The 17,697-nt window shown below is 48.0% G+C and overlaps 1 protein-coding gene across 2 annotated transcripts in view; it reads right to left on the bottom strand.

Annotated features, from left to right (window-relative positions):
* Positions 1–9,231, bottom strand: part of DCAF1 (DDB1 and CUL4 associated factor 1) — a 43,138-nt gene extending 33,907 nt beyond the window's left edge. For both annotated transcript variants that reach the window (XM_054076456.1, XM_054076455.1), the window contains exons 1-2: positions 9,110–9,231; positions 3,365–3,482 (exon numbers count right to left, since the gene is read on the bottom strand). In XM_054076456.1, coding sequence (XP_053932431.1) covers positions 3,365–3,474 — 110 coding nt within the window. In that variant the 5' untranslated portion in view covers positions 3,475–3,482; positions 9,110–9,231. The remainder of the gene's footprint in view (positions 1–3,364; positions 3,483–9,109) is intronic.
* Between the last annotated feature and the right edge of the window lie 8,466 nt (positions 9,232–17,697).

The following is a 17,697-nucleotide window of genomic DNA, read 5'->3' as shown; positions in this document are numbered from 1 at the left end:
AAAACATTCTGTGTTCCCAGGGACAATTAAAGGCAGAGGCGCCATTAGTCCTGCCTCTGCGATCTCCACAGACTTGCCAGTCTGATAGGATGATGCTCTGAAGCCTGCCCCAACTGCAGGAACGGCAAATTCGCTTATCGAGAATGAGAAGGGAACTTCCCTGCTTGCCTCTGATCTGACAATTACCTTTCAGTAAACTGTTTATCCTGCGGGGTTCCAATATTTACTTTTAGTACGCTGGAACACGAAGAGATGCAAATTGTGTCCCTTGCTAACAGGTGGCACAGCGTGAGCTCTCATGAATTTCTGGCAAAAGCAAGTGACTTAAATTCTCCACTGCCAGCTCCTCATTTTTTAATGTGAGAAATAATAGCTTGCAGGGTGTCTGCTGACAGACAACTGGGACAAATGGGGAGTTGAGAAGCTGCACCCTAGCTTTGTCAGGTCTTTTTAGGTGATAATCAGCATTTTGATTCTGTGCCAGTAAGGACAGACTAGCGGCATGGAAAGCGAGCATAACATTGTCATCAGTTTAGGTAGGCTGCCAAACAGCGTGCCAGCTGAAGCTGCTGAGTGGCTTCAGGGACAACATTATCAAGCCTAGATGAAACAGGCACTTAAATCACCAATTATGGGGATCTTTGAGACAATTAGTCACCATTGTTTGACCAAAATAAAAAAGCACTGCCTCTTGAAAATTACTTTCAAAAAGAAAAAAACAAGCTTGCTTATAATACCCTTCTTTTAACCAACGCATGCAAAGGTGTTTGTGACGGACTTGGATGAACCGCTCCAGATAAACAGCTTTGTCAGTCTGAGTTGAAGTGACAGGAGAGTCAAATAAATAGAAAAACTCATCCCTGCCTCATAACATTGGCATGTGATGCACAGAGCTTTAACAAAACAAGTTCACAAACAAACTGAACTTTTACTCAGGTTGAGATTCCCTTCACTCACTTGGCATTACCCTGGCTCTCCGGCCACTTCAGAGCTTGCAGACAAGACCTAGGTTTTACACAGGGTAGGGGTACGTAAGCTTTGCAAGTGATCTAGATGGCATAATTCAAAACATTTCTGACATTGCTCTATGCCATCACTGGGCATTAATGACCAATCTGAGCCTTTGCAAAGGGCTGCAACAGTGTAAAGTGCTCTAGGATCCCACACCACGACACACTTGGTTTGTGGAGATGGAGTATGATATTGAGCTGCTGATTTATTTCCTTTATAAAAGAGGGTCTTGGGATGCAGTGAAGGATCTGACTCCCTGGATTTGCCAGAATGGCTCAATATGACTTACATCCAGACTATGAACTGATGCTCTTTCTCCATTTACAGTACTTTAGAAACCCATAGATATTAAATATCTGTCGTTTGCTGAAGCACCTTCCAAGCAATCTCTTCAATTCTTATTTCCTGATACTCCAGAGTTTGTAAATTCAGAAAATCAGCTTATTTGGAAGCCACCATTCAGCTGCAGCTTATAAGCCACACTGTTGCTGTTGTAGAAACTCTCACTACTGCACTCTCACAGATGCTGCCTCAGCATCGCATTTAACTTCCCCATCCAAGGGGAAGTTAAATTCAAGGCCAGGTTGGATGGGCCTTGGGCAGCCTGATTTAGTGGGACGTCCCTGCCCATGGCAGGGGGGTTGGAACTAGATGACCTTTAAGGTCCCTTCCAACCCTAACTATTCTATGATTCTATGATCCACACAGGGAAGTTCTCTTCTGTTTAGCTCAGAAGGCAGAAGGAAGTAGAAAAACGTCATTCACCAACAACTGTGACCACAGCTTCCTCTGCCTTAAGGCTAAAACGATATGCAAGGGCACCACCCTGCCTCAGGACGCCAGCTACCACACGGTCGAGTTGGTAAGGATTCCTACCATCTCTTTCCGCAAATTCTTTTAAGCCTAAGCTGTAATTAAAACCCTCCACTCCAGACAGACATACGTCTTTAGGCACTGTACATCCAGCTTCTGCCAGAGCCAGTGGAATCCCTTGCTAACTACCTTATATAAATATGCATTGCATCCACTAAAGCCAAAACACCCAAGCTTTCACCATCCATAACCACTCTGCCTGCTGCACAGAAACCACAGGGAATCAAGAGAGTTATCATACCTGTCTGGGCATAAATAATGTAGGGAACTCAAGAAGCTGAGGGGGAACAAGAAGTGCCAAATTACTACAAACAAGACACGTTTACTTCAAATTTCTTAGAATACAGTAAATTTCTGTTGCTTATGCCTGCAAGAAAAGGAATGGAGATAGTACACGTTTCCTTCAAGACACAGATTGGGCAATACACAGAGATACAACCAAGCATATCTCGTGATCTTCAAAAGACCTACTCATTTTCAAGTGTTTAGGACCACCTTTCTGCTGCTCATCCCCCTCCTCTGTGCTGCTACTCTCAAAACGTAGCAAGAACAGTAAAAAAGTTGTGCCCGCTTGGCAAGGGATGGCACAGATCTCTGCAAATAAACTCCACCAGATTCCTGTTGCCAGCTCCAACTTGCCCAACCCAATAACACAGATCAGTGCAGTACAGAAACCTGGACTCCTCTCAATGTACAAGGGCAGCAAGTCCCGCACATATGGCTCCATGGCCACAGTTCTGCCAGGAGAGCAACAAGGAGAAATTGGGTGGAATTCCTGTCAATCTGTTAAAACAACAGTAGTATCAGTTTCCCCAAGAAAGGCTTAGCTTGGGAAATCACAAATGCAATTGCTAATGCAAATGTTTCTCTTGTAATAGAAGATGTCCTACAATTGATGGCATTACTCACTCCTATACACCTCCTAAGAATAACGTATTGGTTCAGGGAATATCTACCTCCCAGTCAACATCCAGCTTAAAAAAAATAGGTTTTAATAACTTGCTTTAACCATGCCCTGTGAGCTTCAATGAAGTCTCTTCAATATAATCCCCTTTATTCACTCAGTGACTTGCTCCCATCCTTTCATTTAATCTGGCTAATGTTACTACAACCACAAACCCAACACCACCACTCTGATAGAGCAACACACTCATAGCTTTCGACTTTGGATCAACGTTTTACAACCTTCAGGTGAAGACACCAAAGTTATTTCAACTATTTAATGATTCCTGAGTTCCACTAATTCAGAGAAGAGAATTCACGTTTTAGAGACAGTTCATGTAAGATCTTTGTAACAGAAATTTCTTACAATAAATTGTGTGTACTTAAATAGCACACTCATAGTTCAACTCCCAGACCAAAGAAAATAAATTACCACCAGGCAATCAGGTACATAAAAGTCTCAAGGAAAAAAATGGTAAAAGCTGCTGTCAAGTAACTCCAGATATTCAGATTTAGGAATTTCTTTAACAGATCTTACCTGGTGAGAATAGGAACCATGTCTTGCCCGCTGCCGTGTTCTTTCTCCCATTGCTCAAGCAAAGTGGTGAGCTCAGCCTTGGAGTCCACATGCCCAGATCCTGAAGTCATGGCTTAGCCTAAGGCACAGGTAACAACCAAGAGAAGAAAAAAAAAAAAAGAGGCCAAAAATCAATCAAGAAATCCCACACAGCTTTGCTATATTCATTGAAATTATCTAAATCAATGATTACAAGTGATTCGGATGAGGCAAGTAAATACTCAGCAACTAGGAGTGAGAAAAAGATTACGCGGCAGAATACTGCTGAACCTCGCTTTCAAAGTTGGAAGCTTCTTTTTGGTCCTTTGCCTGAAGAATAAAGAACACACACACGCTTTGGGCACAAGTCTTACCTGATGCAGAACAACCCTGACCATGCCAGGAAACTGCACACCTCACCACAAGCGTGTTCCATACAGAAGCTTTTTCAAACTTTACCTCAACTCCACAAGCAAACCCGAGTCAGCCCTTTGCTATTGCTCAGGGATTTACCCAGGAAACAAGAAAGCCAGGACAGCAACATTATGATCAGTGTCGTTATCCCAGTTTAACACCCTCCAGACAGCAGTGGCAGTGCCAAGAATCATAACAGCTTCACAGCATCAAGGAGGCTGAAGGCAGTGGCACTGAGCGGCTGTGGGCAGTGGAAGGAGCACCAAAAGAGAAGAGTTGGGAAACAGAGCAAGTCACTGGATCACTACTTATCCAAGGTTTCCAAGAACAGCACATGGCTCTAGTAAGAAAGAGGAACCATCACAGGAGGGAGCACTGGAGCGAGCAATTCTGGTTGCTCAGCCTTTACTTGCAAGACAGCAGCTGACAGATTTATCTTCCCATCTTTTAAAGTGAGAACCCCCGCTACAGCACTTATTTACTTGTACAGGTACCACTGAATGAATGGAACTATCTCTCCAGATTCTGCTTAGGCCTCTAGACTTCCAGGAGTCAATTTCTGTCAGTCTGATAACAATTTACTAGAAATATTAAAACACCAAACTAGAACACAATCTGTCTCTGCCATGCCCTTAGCTTCCAATCTGACAGGCTGTGATGAGTTGTAACTTCTGGAGGAAGGAACACCCAATCCTAAGCAATAAATTGAACCTTGTATTGGAGATGGGGGGGGATGAAAAGAAATTCCTTCTCATCCAAAACCACATACAATTTTTCAGCATTTCATTAGCCATAACATGGCCAATATCCATCTGCCATGAGATCAAATATCCATTTGTCTGAACTGACCCAGCGAAAGAACCTTCCAAAGCAGTGTCAGACACAGACATGTTTCAGACAGTGACACACGCATCAACTCCTGAAATACCTACAGCCAAATGACTGACTATAAAGGGAGCCATAGGTCAACAGAGATTACATCAGCATTTATAGCCCTCTGAAAAGCATCGCCACATGTAACCAAGCGCTGGATACCTTTCACTTGCTTAAAACCTTTCCTCATCCAGGGAATGGATCAACAACCGCACAGCTCTACCTCCTGTCTCATAGGCACTTCTGAATTCAACGTATTGCGACTGGTTAGTTAAATGGGAGACAAGAAGTGAGGAACACTTGGCTGAAGATGGAACTGGCAGGAACTGCACAAAAAACATTGCCTAAAGACTATGGAAAAAAAACCCCCTGTGACTCCAAGACTCCCAGTCTGAAGACCGCTGTTTTGCTAAGTACTATATGAAGCACGTATATGCTAACAGAAAACCTACCTAAGCACAAAGATGATGTGTTCTAAATGACAAGCAATTATGATTTTATCTAGAACATTCATTATGTGTTCATCCCAGAGATAGACTGGGAAATTTGATGCAAATGTATAAATCGCTTTGCAATAAACACTACCTAAATGCAGGCAACAAAACATAATGAGATTGTACACACACACCCTGGAACATCTTTGAAAAGGAAAACTATTGCAAGTATTCCAAGCTCATAAAGCTCCGTTCCTTTTTTCATTAACTGAATGACACTTGCCAGCACTTCTGAGCTTTTAAATATCACCGATAAACATTCAGGCAAACCTACTCTAAGCCTCAAAACGCAAGTGCTGTAAGTAACGGTATTGTAGCTGCACCCAACCCTTTCAGACAGTCTCAGGAGCACTACTTCCACAGTTCTCATATTGACGCACAATACTTGTAAAATACACATGTATAGAATATTCTGGTGAACGACTTTTTGAATACAGGAACCATAGTAATTCCTACTGCGCTCACTTTTATCAAGAATTCCACCTTAAATCAAAGTGAAGGGCTCTGCAGGAGGACCAAAATAATAAATGGCAGGAACTAAACGGTACTTGTCAGGAATAGGTCCAGTCTGCTGGAGAAGGAAGGCCCACGAGCAACCCTGACTGTCACCACCTCCCCTGGAGAAGCTGATAACAAATTCCATCTTATATTGCTCTCCAGGGACTAGGGAGCAGCTCTCTCATGATGGATATAAATCCAGGGAAGGTAATATTTCTTAATAAGCTTTAAACATCATAGTCTACTACAGATCTCAGTTTTCATAGTCAACAAGCTAAGGAGGGGAAAATTTTCTACCGAACACCACTACTGTCAAAATATTGTATTTAGAACCAATAGAACTGATATTAACAAAACAAAGCACTTACCCAAAGGATTTGACTTTGAAAGACAAATATTCACAACCTTAACCACCACTCACTGTGAACACTCCCACTGAAAATCCACACACTTGTGTTTTGACACACAGTCGTACGCACAGCATTGCTTTAATACTAAACCCTGCTTAGTATTCCAGTATCAGAGCAAGGGGCTTGTGAGCATTTCACTCTTCTGAACTTTGATGTACAAATTTGATAGGAAAGGGAAACCCAAAGAAGTCAATATGTGGAAGTACTTGCACATTGTCAAAATCTCAGGCAACTTAACTTAGTCCTTGAGTCACCTTACACGCCTCTAAACAACACAGAAATCCAAGTCCCACTGAGCTGTAACTGCAAGCGCACGGGACAGTTCAAGCAGTTCAACCTCACCCTCCTTTTCCTCGGCATATCTGAGCATCGCACCGACTGCAGCACTACTACAGGTCACTCAGTTACTGATTTTGTATTGCATTCATGAAAAGGATTATGAGATTCCAAACACACCAACTTCAATGCAGATATGCAGTTTTAAGTAGGAAAGCTCTTCAGTGAAAATAAATCTAGTTGTAAAATCTGAAAGCCAACAATTTGGATATCCAGGACACAAGTGCAAAATCCATACCTTAACTGTTTAAATGGAAAATTAAAAAGTCACATAATGAAACAAAGAATAATCAATTTTAATCAACTTCACAGAAAGACTGCACATTTCAATTCACACATGGACAAAAATTACAAGAGGACTTGTGCATCCACACGTAAGGAGCCGATTCGAATTCTGACAACTACATTTTGACCTAGCTTGAATAATCAAGTTCTATCTTGTTTCTAAACAAGAGTCTTACTATGGCTGAGAACACAACATAAATGAGAAGTCTAACAGAACTAATATAAAACCACAAGAGAAAATTAAGAACTCATGAGTTGGAATCAAACACACAGCACGGTGAGCAGTGTATTTGTATGTTCTGCCACATTTATATTCTAACGTGAAAAATTCCTTACATTTGAAAAAAATAAACAACTTCCTCTCATCACAATTATTCTTTAAAGGGATGAGACACCAGGCAGCTTTTTGCCTAAACCGGCTGAGTCAGAAATAGCCATGCCAAAGCTAATGCTAAAGCAAAATGAACTGTCAACACTGAAGCTCACTTCTGGAAGAAAGTATGCCAAAAGCTAGAGAACCTTCCCAGTCTATGGAGAATAAAACCAGGTTTTGGTTTCATACATGAGTGAAGCTCCAAGGGAATTCCTCGTTTGTTTGACTTCTCACTTTAACCCCTGACAGAATTCCAGTTGGGCTCTCACTACAGAACATATTCCTAACGTTGCTTTAAAAACTTGATTAAAAACTCACAATTTTTCACAGTTAGCATAATTCTAAGGCCAGGGAAAAGTACAAAGTTACTTAGCTCCCTGGAATTCCTGCTTTTGCACAACAAACCTAGAACTACGCATTGCTCTGCCAGGACAAGCACTAAAACCAGGAATGAACTGCTGCTGCCTACAAAGGGGGGGGTATAGAAACACTGCTCCATTTTGACACCAATTCGTCTTTATTCAGCAGAGGAGGAGAGGGGGTAGAGGGGAGAGAAATGCAGGAGGGTAACGGCGCAAATTAGTGTGAGGCAGATCGGCCAGTTTCCCCCCAGGCACCCTCCCGCATGGAGTTGGAGCGCTCAGGTCCCCCTGTCACACTTCAGCCACAGTGCAGACCCTCAAACACCACACCACCACCACTACCCACGCAGTGCCCCCTAGTGGAGGGGCAGAGTGCGCAGCACCCCCCTGCACTCCTCAGGCACCCCCTAGCGTGGGGCGGATTGCACAGCCTCCCCTTGGGAACCCCTTAGGCACAGGGCAGAGCACTGACACTGCCCCTCAATCACCCCTCAGGCACAGGGCAGAACAACCACACACACCCCCACACCTTGCAGGCACCCACTAGCAGAGGGGTGGAGCATGCAGCCCTCCCAGTTACTCCTCGGGCGCTGGGCAGAGCCCCCACACCCTCCTACCAGCCCCCAAACGCACCCTGATGGAGGGGCAGAGCGCACAGCCCCGCAAATAATCCCTCAGGCGCCCTCTAGTACAGGGCAGAACGCGCAGCCCCCTTGCTCAGCCCTCTGACACCCACGGGCTGGGAGGCAGAGTGCCCACCCCCACAATGAGCCCCCAAGCACCCCCCGGCGGGGTGACAAGACTGTGCAGACACCATAAATCACCCCTCAGGACCCTCTCTCCCCCACCCTCCCCAATCACTCTTCAGACACCCCCTGGCGAGAGGACGGACACCGCAGTGCCGCTCAACCACTCTTCCGGCTCCCCCTGTCAGCCCTCACGTGTGGGGCACAGCACCTCCCGCCCCCCTCAGGCGCCCCCTGGCAGAAGGGAGGAGCACTCAGAGCTCCCCAAATCACCCCTCGGTTCCCCCCCAGTCACTCCTCACGCACGGAGCGCAGGGCCCCCTCCCTCAAGCACCCCCTGCCGGGGGGGGCGGACTGTGCAGCCCCCTCAATCACTCTTCAGGCCCCTCCATCGTCCCTCACTTCCCCCCCAATCACCCCTCATGCACTGGGCAGAGTGCACCCCCCTCTTTAAGACTCCCCCTGGCCGGGGGCGGGACGTGCAGCCCCCCAAAGTCACTCTTCAGGCGCTCCATTACTCCTCAGGCCCCTCCCTAATTACCCCTCCATTACCCTCAATCACCTCTCAGATCCCCCCAATCTCCTTTTGCACCCCGGGTACAGTGACCCCACCCCCTCAGGCGCCCCCTGGCGGGGGGAGGATCCTTCAGCCCCCCCGCTCCGCAGCCCCCCCCACGCCGTGGGCACAGTACCGCCCCTTTTAGCGCCCCCTGGCGGGAGGGCGGATCGCGCGGATCTCCCGATCACCCCTCGGCCTCCCGCCCCTCCCCAGGCGCGGAGCACGGCGCCCTTCCCCGCGGACCCCTCAAGCCCCGAGGCGCCCCCGTGCCGAGCGCGGAGGCCGCGGCGGCCCAGACCCGTGCCGCCCGGGGTTGGGGGCGGGGGAGGCCCGGGGCGGGGTTCCGCGCTCTTCCCCCCTCCCCGCTGTCCCCGTACCTGCCCGATGCCCCCCGCTGGGTCGCCGCCGCTGCCCCCGGCCCCTGCCCTCGGCCCCGCACACCCCGCGGCGGCCGCGATTGCTATGGCGGGCACACACTTTGCGCGTCACCACGCCAAAGGCCGCGTCACGGCGCGCGGGAAGGCGGGGGAGCAGGAAGGGGCGGCGCATGGTCTGTCGGGAAACGGAGTTCTCGCTGGGAGGGGCCCTCTGCGCAGGCGCAGGTGCCGAATGGAACGATGGGAGTTGTAGTTCACTGCCGGCGCCGCCATTGTCCCGGCTCAGGCCAACCCGGGTGTTTCAGTAAAGGAAACCGAAGTGGCGGTTTGAATGCAGGATGGGGGATGATGTGATGGAGAGCGGCTCTGCGGGGAAGGACTCGGGGTGCTGGTCGATGAGAAGCTCGACATGAGCCGGCAATGTACACTCGCAGCCCAGAAACCAACCGTGTCCTGCGCTGCATCCAAAGCAGCGTGGGCAGCAGGGAGGGAGGGGATTCTGCCCCTCTGTTCCTCTCTCGGGAGACCCCACCTGAAGCATTGTGCCCAGTTCTGGAATCCTCAGCATAAGAAGGAGATGAGTTCACCGTGAGGTGGCTCTGCCCATCGCAGGGGGTGGAACTGGATGATCTTTAAGGTCCCTTCCAACCCAAACTACTCTGTTATTCTATGGAGCTGTTGGAACGGGTCCAGAGGAGGGCTACAAGAATGATCCGAGGGCTGGAGCACCTTCCAAGTGAGGATGGGCTGAGAGAGTTGGAGTTGTTCAGCCTGGAGAAGAGAAGGCTCCAGGGAGACCTTATAGTGACCTTCCAGTACCTGAAGGGGCTACAAGAGAGCTGGGGAGGGGCTGTTCACAAAGGCCTGGAGTGATAGGATGAGGGGGAATGGCTGTAAATTGGAGAGAGGCACATTTAGACTGGACATAAGGAGGGAGTTCTTCACGATGGGTGTGGTGAGATGCTGGCACAGGGTGCCCAGCGAAGTGGGGGCTGCCCCATCCCTGGAGGTGTTCAAGGCCAGGTTGGATGGGCCTTGGGCAGCCTGATCCAGTGGGAGGTGTCCCTGCCCATGGCAAAGGGTTGGGATTAGATGACCTTTAAGACCCCTTCCAACTCAAGCCATTCTATGATTCCTAGGAGGAAGGCGAGGCTGTTTACTGTGTCTCTCCCAGGCTGGCACTGAGGGGCCTCTGAGAAGCAGCTGCCGGCACTGATACCCAGGTGTCTGCCCTGATAACGGCAGGCATGCCGCCATCCCATCCTCCAGCCCCAACACCAGCTCTGTCTTTCTCTTCCTTTCTCACATCAAGGCTGAATGTCCACCTGTTTAACGTTTCTTCCAGGCAGGCAATGGGGTGTTTCAATGAGAGGACGGCCTGAATTTGAGCCTCAGTGACAGCATGCCTGCCTTCGCCCTCTCTCCAGAGCTGTTTCAACTCTTATCTGCGACATGAACACCACCCTGTTGTTTCTCAGTTAAACAAGGATGGCTTTTGGCAGTGGAAGCCGAACCCACCACTGTGCCAAACGTCCCCCTCTGCTGCAGGCCATGCCCAACAGCAGGACGCAGAGATAGGACTCCAGCATCCCTCAGGCTGCCCTGGGCTGCAGGGCAGGCTCCTCTCCCCTCACCCCCACTCCTCCTTCCAGCTGCGAGCATTCATCCTCTCCCCAGTCCTTTCCTCTAACACCTCCACAGGACAAGCTATGTGCAATGGGAGAGGCTGTGCATAGAGAAACCCTTCAGCATTGCATAACCCCTTGAACACAGAAACCACTTCCCCCTGTTGCTGCCCTACCCCAGATCACCTTGCCATACTGTGGTAAGATCAGCAGTTTATAAGGCGAGGATAAACCCACTTCACTGGGCTCTAATAAGCTTCTAGACTTAAGGACAATTAATCACGGAATCAGAGGAAGGAAGGGCACTGGTAAGAGAAGCCCAGAAGGCCCAAGCTGTGTTTCCAAATGATGCCTTGAGTACAGTTAAGAGTGGAAGTGTGTGGCTGGGATGCCTCATCTTCTCACAGCTGCTGACAAGGGCAGAGAGCCCCGGCCTCCCAGCAGCAACTTCACCTTCCTGCCGAGACAGATCTTTGCCCTCATAATGAGAGAAAAGTGTGTGATTGAGAAGCTCACAACTTTCAGAGACTCCTTGCCACAGCTGCCCTACCAGGACAGGAAGGACCCTTTAGGCTTTCAGGAGGGTTGCTTACCTTGACCTCCAACACAGGTCTACACTGATAAAGTTTATTAATTTCCTACCTTTTATTAGTCACCCTCACCTGCTCTGGGGCCTCAGTTTGCTTATGTTTCTACTTGCAAGTGAGTTTCTGTTGCAGGGCAGCTGAGGCCGTGGTTACTGACGTAGCAGCTCCCAACCTCTGCAGTGTAATTCTGCTGCATGACTCATAGCAGGTGAGTAGTAAAGTCCAGTAGTGGAGTTCAGTCCCTTCTCAGCACTCGTGTGTATCACGCTGCTGCAACCACACGCAGGAACCAGTTGGATTCCCTTGGCATCATCCAAGGAAGGGTACGATGCCAGGAACCGAACATTTGTGAGGGTCTGAACATGCCCTGCTGAGATACTTGTAAACCGAAGGGTGTTTCTGTACAACTCCCATGCCCCAGGGACTGCAAAAACCAGGTGGGAGGTCAGACGTCTGGGGAGCTGCTCCTGGGAACAGAGGGCATTTTCCCAGAGCCCAGTGGCGGTCAGCCTGCCTGCACAGCAGTTTGGCTGGGATGCGCTTCCCTGCGGAATGCTTTCCTCCCTTCCAATCTCAAGCATTGCCTGTGGGTATCTGGAGAGTGAGTAGGAGGCACTCCCAGGGAGGTCTCAGCTCCGGCCTTAGGACCATCAATCCCCCTTCCAACCTTCATCTGCCCCGATAGTTCAGAAGCTGGTTTATGAGTTGTGATGCAGTACCTTAGCAGCTAGTATTTGCAATGATATCCCTCATCCCACAGGAGCTTTAAACAGTCTGGACTACACAACAGCACTTGTTTGCCATATATATATGCTAGCTGTTCACATGCTGTGCAAAAATATTGTTCAGTGGATTAGATTATGGCCATAGGTGACCTGCAAGCTGGCAGCCAGCGCATCAGCAAATGATCTGCTCCCATTTCTTGCATACACCTAAAAGAAGGCACATGCTGCTTTAGAAAGTTGGGAGCAGAAAGATATAAAGTGGGAGTAATCAGGGGAAAGCTGTGCAGCAGGATGCTCCCTGCCTGGACAGATCGAGCAGAGCAGAGGCCCTACAGGCATTGCCACAGGTTATCTGCGATCCAGGTGACTATAGGCAAATGGGGCCAAAATATGTGCACTCAGTGCATAATAAATGATGTGCGACAAGGGAATAGTCCAATCACTAGGTGGCACGCCAGGATCATCTCACCAAAACAGCATCCTCTTGTGAGGAGAGGAAAGAGTGCAAAACAGCCCAAAGCTCAAATTAACAAGCAATCACCCAGGTTTGATGTCCTTAGAAGAAGCCATTTGTGCACACATATAGAGCTAAACCATCCAGCTACTGGATGGAGAAATAAAACGTGAAACTACAGACAAAATGTGTTCATTTAATCAAATTCTGCCGGTGCTCCTTTGCTCTTTCTGAGTCACCGGGTGGGGCGGGGTGATGCACTCATGAACTGAGTGTGCAGAGGGCAGCAGAGGTGGACATTGCTCCAGGGAATGCGGTTACCAGCTCTGAGTTACGCCTGCTCCGGTTTGTGGAGACAGTATGTGGGTTTTCCTTCCAGCAGCAAAGGCCATGCAAAGTGCAAAGAGAAGTTTCTTGCGGCAGATAGAACTTCTCTGCTTCCCAGATGGAGATGGAGTGAGGGACAGTGGCAGCGGGCTGATACTACCTAACGCAAAAGGAGTTCAAGTGTGGTCATTTGTGATTGCATTGTTTCTGGGGCAGGTTTCTCTCTGGGCTCGAGCTAACACAGCAATAAAAGGTAAAACCAGCTCAGGTGTTTATGAGGAGGGGCTAGGGAGAGACTTACATTTTGCCAGAGACCCCACTACCATTGCATGTTGTTCAGCCACTGTAGGTCAGTAGAAGCAGTTCACTCCTGAAAGCATCAAGGACTGTATTAGGGCCATCTACACTGACTCTTGTGGACACACACAGGGTCTGCAGGACTTGCCATCAGGCAGACAGCGCACCTCAGGCTCTCCAAGCGTTTGCATGATTTCAGCAATGCAGACACAGGCTCACCTCTGAGCAATGATTTGGCTGAGAATTTAGCCAGGCTGAAGAAAGAAGTCAGATCTATATCTAGGAACATAGAAATGCAGAATAACGTAGTTCATCAGCTCAGATACTAATGAGAACATGAGCAGGCAAACATCTTTCTTCCAAACAGGCTAGTGCCAAACCCCTCCATTCAGACACTCAGTCCCATGCCAAGAGCACATAACTCTGCCTAGCTGAGCATCTGAATGACAGCACGTCTGCGTTTGCAAGCAAAAAGTCAACAGGAAGGTTAAATAATACAAATTGATCACTGTTGCATGAAGTAGTAGTTCGTGCACTGGCATAAACCTCTTGCTTTCCAGTAGTGCAGCACCTGAATCCTGACCGCACTGGAGCCGTGCGGCACAGCAGCCAGTACTGGGCAGAGTCTTGGGCAGAGCTTTGTGCTCAGCCTCTCGCAGCTTCAAGCAGATATTCAGACCTCCCCTCTCTCCCAAGGCACTGTAAAGTGAGGTTTCTGATGCGTCATGCGATGTATGGGCTGTGTACTACCCGGGGGGATGCAGCCGTGATCCAGCAGTTGGGAAAGAGCCTTTGGGAGAGTGGAATTGCACAGATAAACCATGTACAGACTACACAAGGGACAACATGGAAGAGTAGGGGGTAGTAAGTACGTAGAAAGTGGCATTATGGCAATGAGACGTGGTTTTCCGACTAAACTCATTTCTCTAACTGGGAATGAGTTAAAAGCTCATTTCAGGCACTACACAAAATCCCTTGCCAGTTTTTTGTGGGTTTACAAGGGTTTTCCTTTTTTATCCATTTTGTTACTATAAGAAACAGCCACTCAACCAGCAAAGAAAACTCTTTATACAGGAGGAAGCAAGAAAAGATAATACACAGCATGCTGTGACATGCCTGCAAGACACACACTAGGAACATAAACAAATTCCTCCTGATGTTTTTCGGCATCAAGGATCTTAGGGATTACTTGTAACAACAGCAGCTTTAAAAAACAAAGACTAAACAAAATCAGTTAAAAGTATGGATGTAAGGCAACTGTCCTTTTTGAGAGGAAGAAGGCGTTTGTGTTTTGTTTTTTTTCTCTTTTTTAAGAGATAAGGCCATAAGTACAGGTGATATATCTGCTCTCTTCATGCTTTCTCTCTGCAGGAGTTATGTGGGTCAACTATCTGCCTGTGACAGTTTTGATGAAAATAAGCAAATAGGTGAAGGTGGGCTGTAATGATTACAGATACCTGCAAAATGTTAATTTTGGCTTCATTTTTGTCACTGAGAAATTCCATTAAGGGTGTTAGTAACAGCTACGTGATGGTTGTCATGCGTAGCTTCTCCTGTAGTTAGTAACCCTAATCTTTAGCTTGGCCGTGGTAGTGGTTACAGCTCTCAAGGCTCCACAGCAGCCCCACAGGCACAGTACCACTCCAGTCCCCACCAAATGTTTGGACCTGGAGCACATCGAGGTCTGAGCACAGATCACTTTACTCTCACTTACATTCAGCCCAACTTAGGAAGAAGCTCTGAAGCTGCCCTAGCAGGATAAAGCATTCAACACAGGAAAGCTGAAGTAATGTAAAACTGCAAAAAGGAACAGGCTGCAGGAGCTTCGGCAGGAATTTACTTGGGACAGTTGCTGAAAGTTTCCCTCTTCCCTGAAATAGCTCACGTTCTTTCCCCCAAAGGGAACGCCTTCCTCTGGGCATACTTCTCTTTGTGCTGTCCTGACCCTGAACAAACTCTGCAGCCCCAGAAATGTTTCGGGGCAACTTACTGAACTACTGGCCACTGTCAAGCCCACGTACCTTGGAAGCACAGGCAGCCCTTGGCAGGTGTTCATGGCGCAGACCCAGATCCCCATCACCATGGGTTACTTCATAAAGGGCTGGTTCTGCCGCTGAACTCAACATTCTGAGTCAAGGCAGCAGCACTTGCCCCCTCAAGCAGATAACAGCGACTCTTCTTTCTTCCAGGTGCTTCATAGACCCAGTCAACCGGGAGGGAACCTAGCAAGAACGGTCTCATAAATTTCTTTGCACAAACAAAACAGAAGCACTTGAAGATAGGGCAGAAGGGGAAAGTGCTGAAATTTTAGGCATTCAGTCTGGTGCCAATCCACAAAGGAGAAAAATCCCACTGCCTCCCAGGGCACAGCACACTATTAGCAACTATGGGGACATACTTGTGGGCTTTGTTCTACAGGGAGTTTGATTTTTGAGCATTTATAGGAGAGCTGGGAATTTTATTTAGCCATCTATTCCTTTTGGGACGCAGATACTTATAGAATCATAGAATTGTTCTGGGCAGAAGAGACCTCAAAGCCCATCCAGTCCCACCCCCTGCCATGGGCAGGGACACCTCCCACTGGATCAGGGGCTCCAAGCCCCATCCAACCTGGCCTGGAACCCCTCCAGGGATGGGGCCGCCCCCACTGCTCTGGGCAACCTGGGCCAGGGTCTCCCCCCTCTCATCGTAAAGAATTTCTTCCTAAGATCTCATCTCAAGCTCCCCTCTTTCAGCTTCAAACCATTCCCACTCATCCTGTCCCTGCACTCTCTGATCGAGAGCCCCTCCTCAGCTTTCCTATAGACTTCATCCTTATTCTAAAGGCAGCATTGGTAAATGATAACCAGAACAATATCTAAGTGTCCTCTCTGCTCCTGCAGCTGGGGTTAGGAGCAGTCTGGATGTCCAGTAACCACTGCAAATGGTAATAAAGGGGTGATATGAAACTCTGAAGCTCTTCACTCAAGCTGAAAGCCAGGTGTATTCTCTGGAACCCACACACCTCCCTCCGTAATGGAAGAGGTTTCTGAGAAAGACGCATTTTTACCGCTTCTGGACACAAAGGAACAACCAACTATAGAAATAGCAATTTTAGTACTGAGCATTTACATGTAGGTGTATATCAGTCAGAGACTCAAACCTGCCAAACAGTATCATCACCTAAAAAGTGATACCTTACCCCAGGCCTAATTGCCATCTCATAGGTGTATGGACCTACCTGCTGTGGTGTGATGGTTAAATGGTGATAAAGCACAACTAACTATGAAATAAGGGCATTCGGGAGGGAGAGTTTTAGCATACCCCACTGAGAAGGACGAACACCTCTTGATTCTTTTATGCTTCAAGTCTTTTTCAGAGAAAAAGATGCTTCTGAGTAGTTGGACCTACCAGATCAGCAGTGCAACGCCTTTCAAAAGTCATAGGACTGACGAGTTTTCCCTGTATCGCCTTATTTGACAGCTTACTTCCTACCTGTTTTCTGTTTCATGTTGTGTTTGTATGCTTATTGTAATTCAACATTACATTTAACATAGTACTCGGACAGTAATCATCTCTGTAGTCTGGGAGGGAAACAGTGCTTCAGCCCAAAGAGAAGTTAAAAAGATGGGAGGAAGAGATGAGGGATGTTTATGGCTTTTATGGGCAGAAATCACTGGAGATTTTAGCAATACAGATACAAAGCTTTGAGCCACGAAGGAGGTGTGTTTAGCTACTTTTGGAGGCTAGAATGCTATTTTCCGTATTTCCATAGAGCAGTTTTGCATTGTGCCTGCGCACAATGAGGTTTATTTTGTTTTGCCTTTGGTTCGTGGGAGTAAAACGTTAGTCTCCTTGAAGTGTGTGGGATATCAGTGTCTAAGATAATAAAGGCAAGATTTCACTGTAGATGTTTTGAGTTATCTCCATACCAGCCTCTCCCAATGTGTGGCTGGGATCGTTCCCAGCCAGTTTGGTACGTCAGACCCTGCTACCTTCCTGATGAGCTCCTTGTGAGACACAGTCTTCTCCCGCTAGTTACTGGTAACTAGTGCTTTGTTCTCCTGGGCTACAGAAAACCACCCGTGAAGAATGGGAGTGTGTCCTGGAAGATGAATTCCCCAGGGAGAGCTGCAGGGAGCAACACTGCCTGCTGTGGAAACTTCCACAAGTCAGCTGCGGTTACCCACCATCGAGGAGATGCATATTGACCGTTTGCTCTAGAGTAGCATCTCCAGATCCAACCATACAGCTCGCTGTGCCTCCCTTTCGCAAAGGACAACCATCTAAAAGGGGAGTGCTGAGATCTCACAAGCTCCAGTTCTTCTGAACTAGTTCCCTCCTTGCCTGGAGTTTATCAGCTCCACCCTCACAAGAGCTTTGCAAGATGGGAGAGGAGGAGGAAGAACCTAGCTTTTGTGCAGCCAGGCAAGTTCCAAACCCCTCTGGCTTGCTGGGCTGGCTGCAGACTCCTCATGCTTTTAGAGAAAAGGTTTTGCCCCTACTCCCAATGCTGCTTTTCTCTCTTGTTTCTCCATGGTTGGACATTTATTAAGAATTTGACAACATATGGAATTCGTAGTTTGAGTTGTAC

Source organism: Cuculus canorus, chromosome 11, assembly GCF_017976375.1.
Source record: "Cuculus canorus isolate bCucCan1 chromosome 11, bCucCan1.pri, whole genome shotgun sequence".
NCBI classification, from domain to species: domain Eukaryota; kingdom Metazoa; phylum Chordata; class Aves; order Cuculiformes; family Cuculidae; genus Cuculus; species Cuculus canorus.
This window is presented reverse-complemented; position numbering and strand designations above follow the sequence as displayed.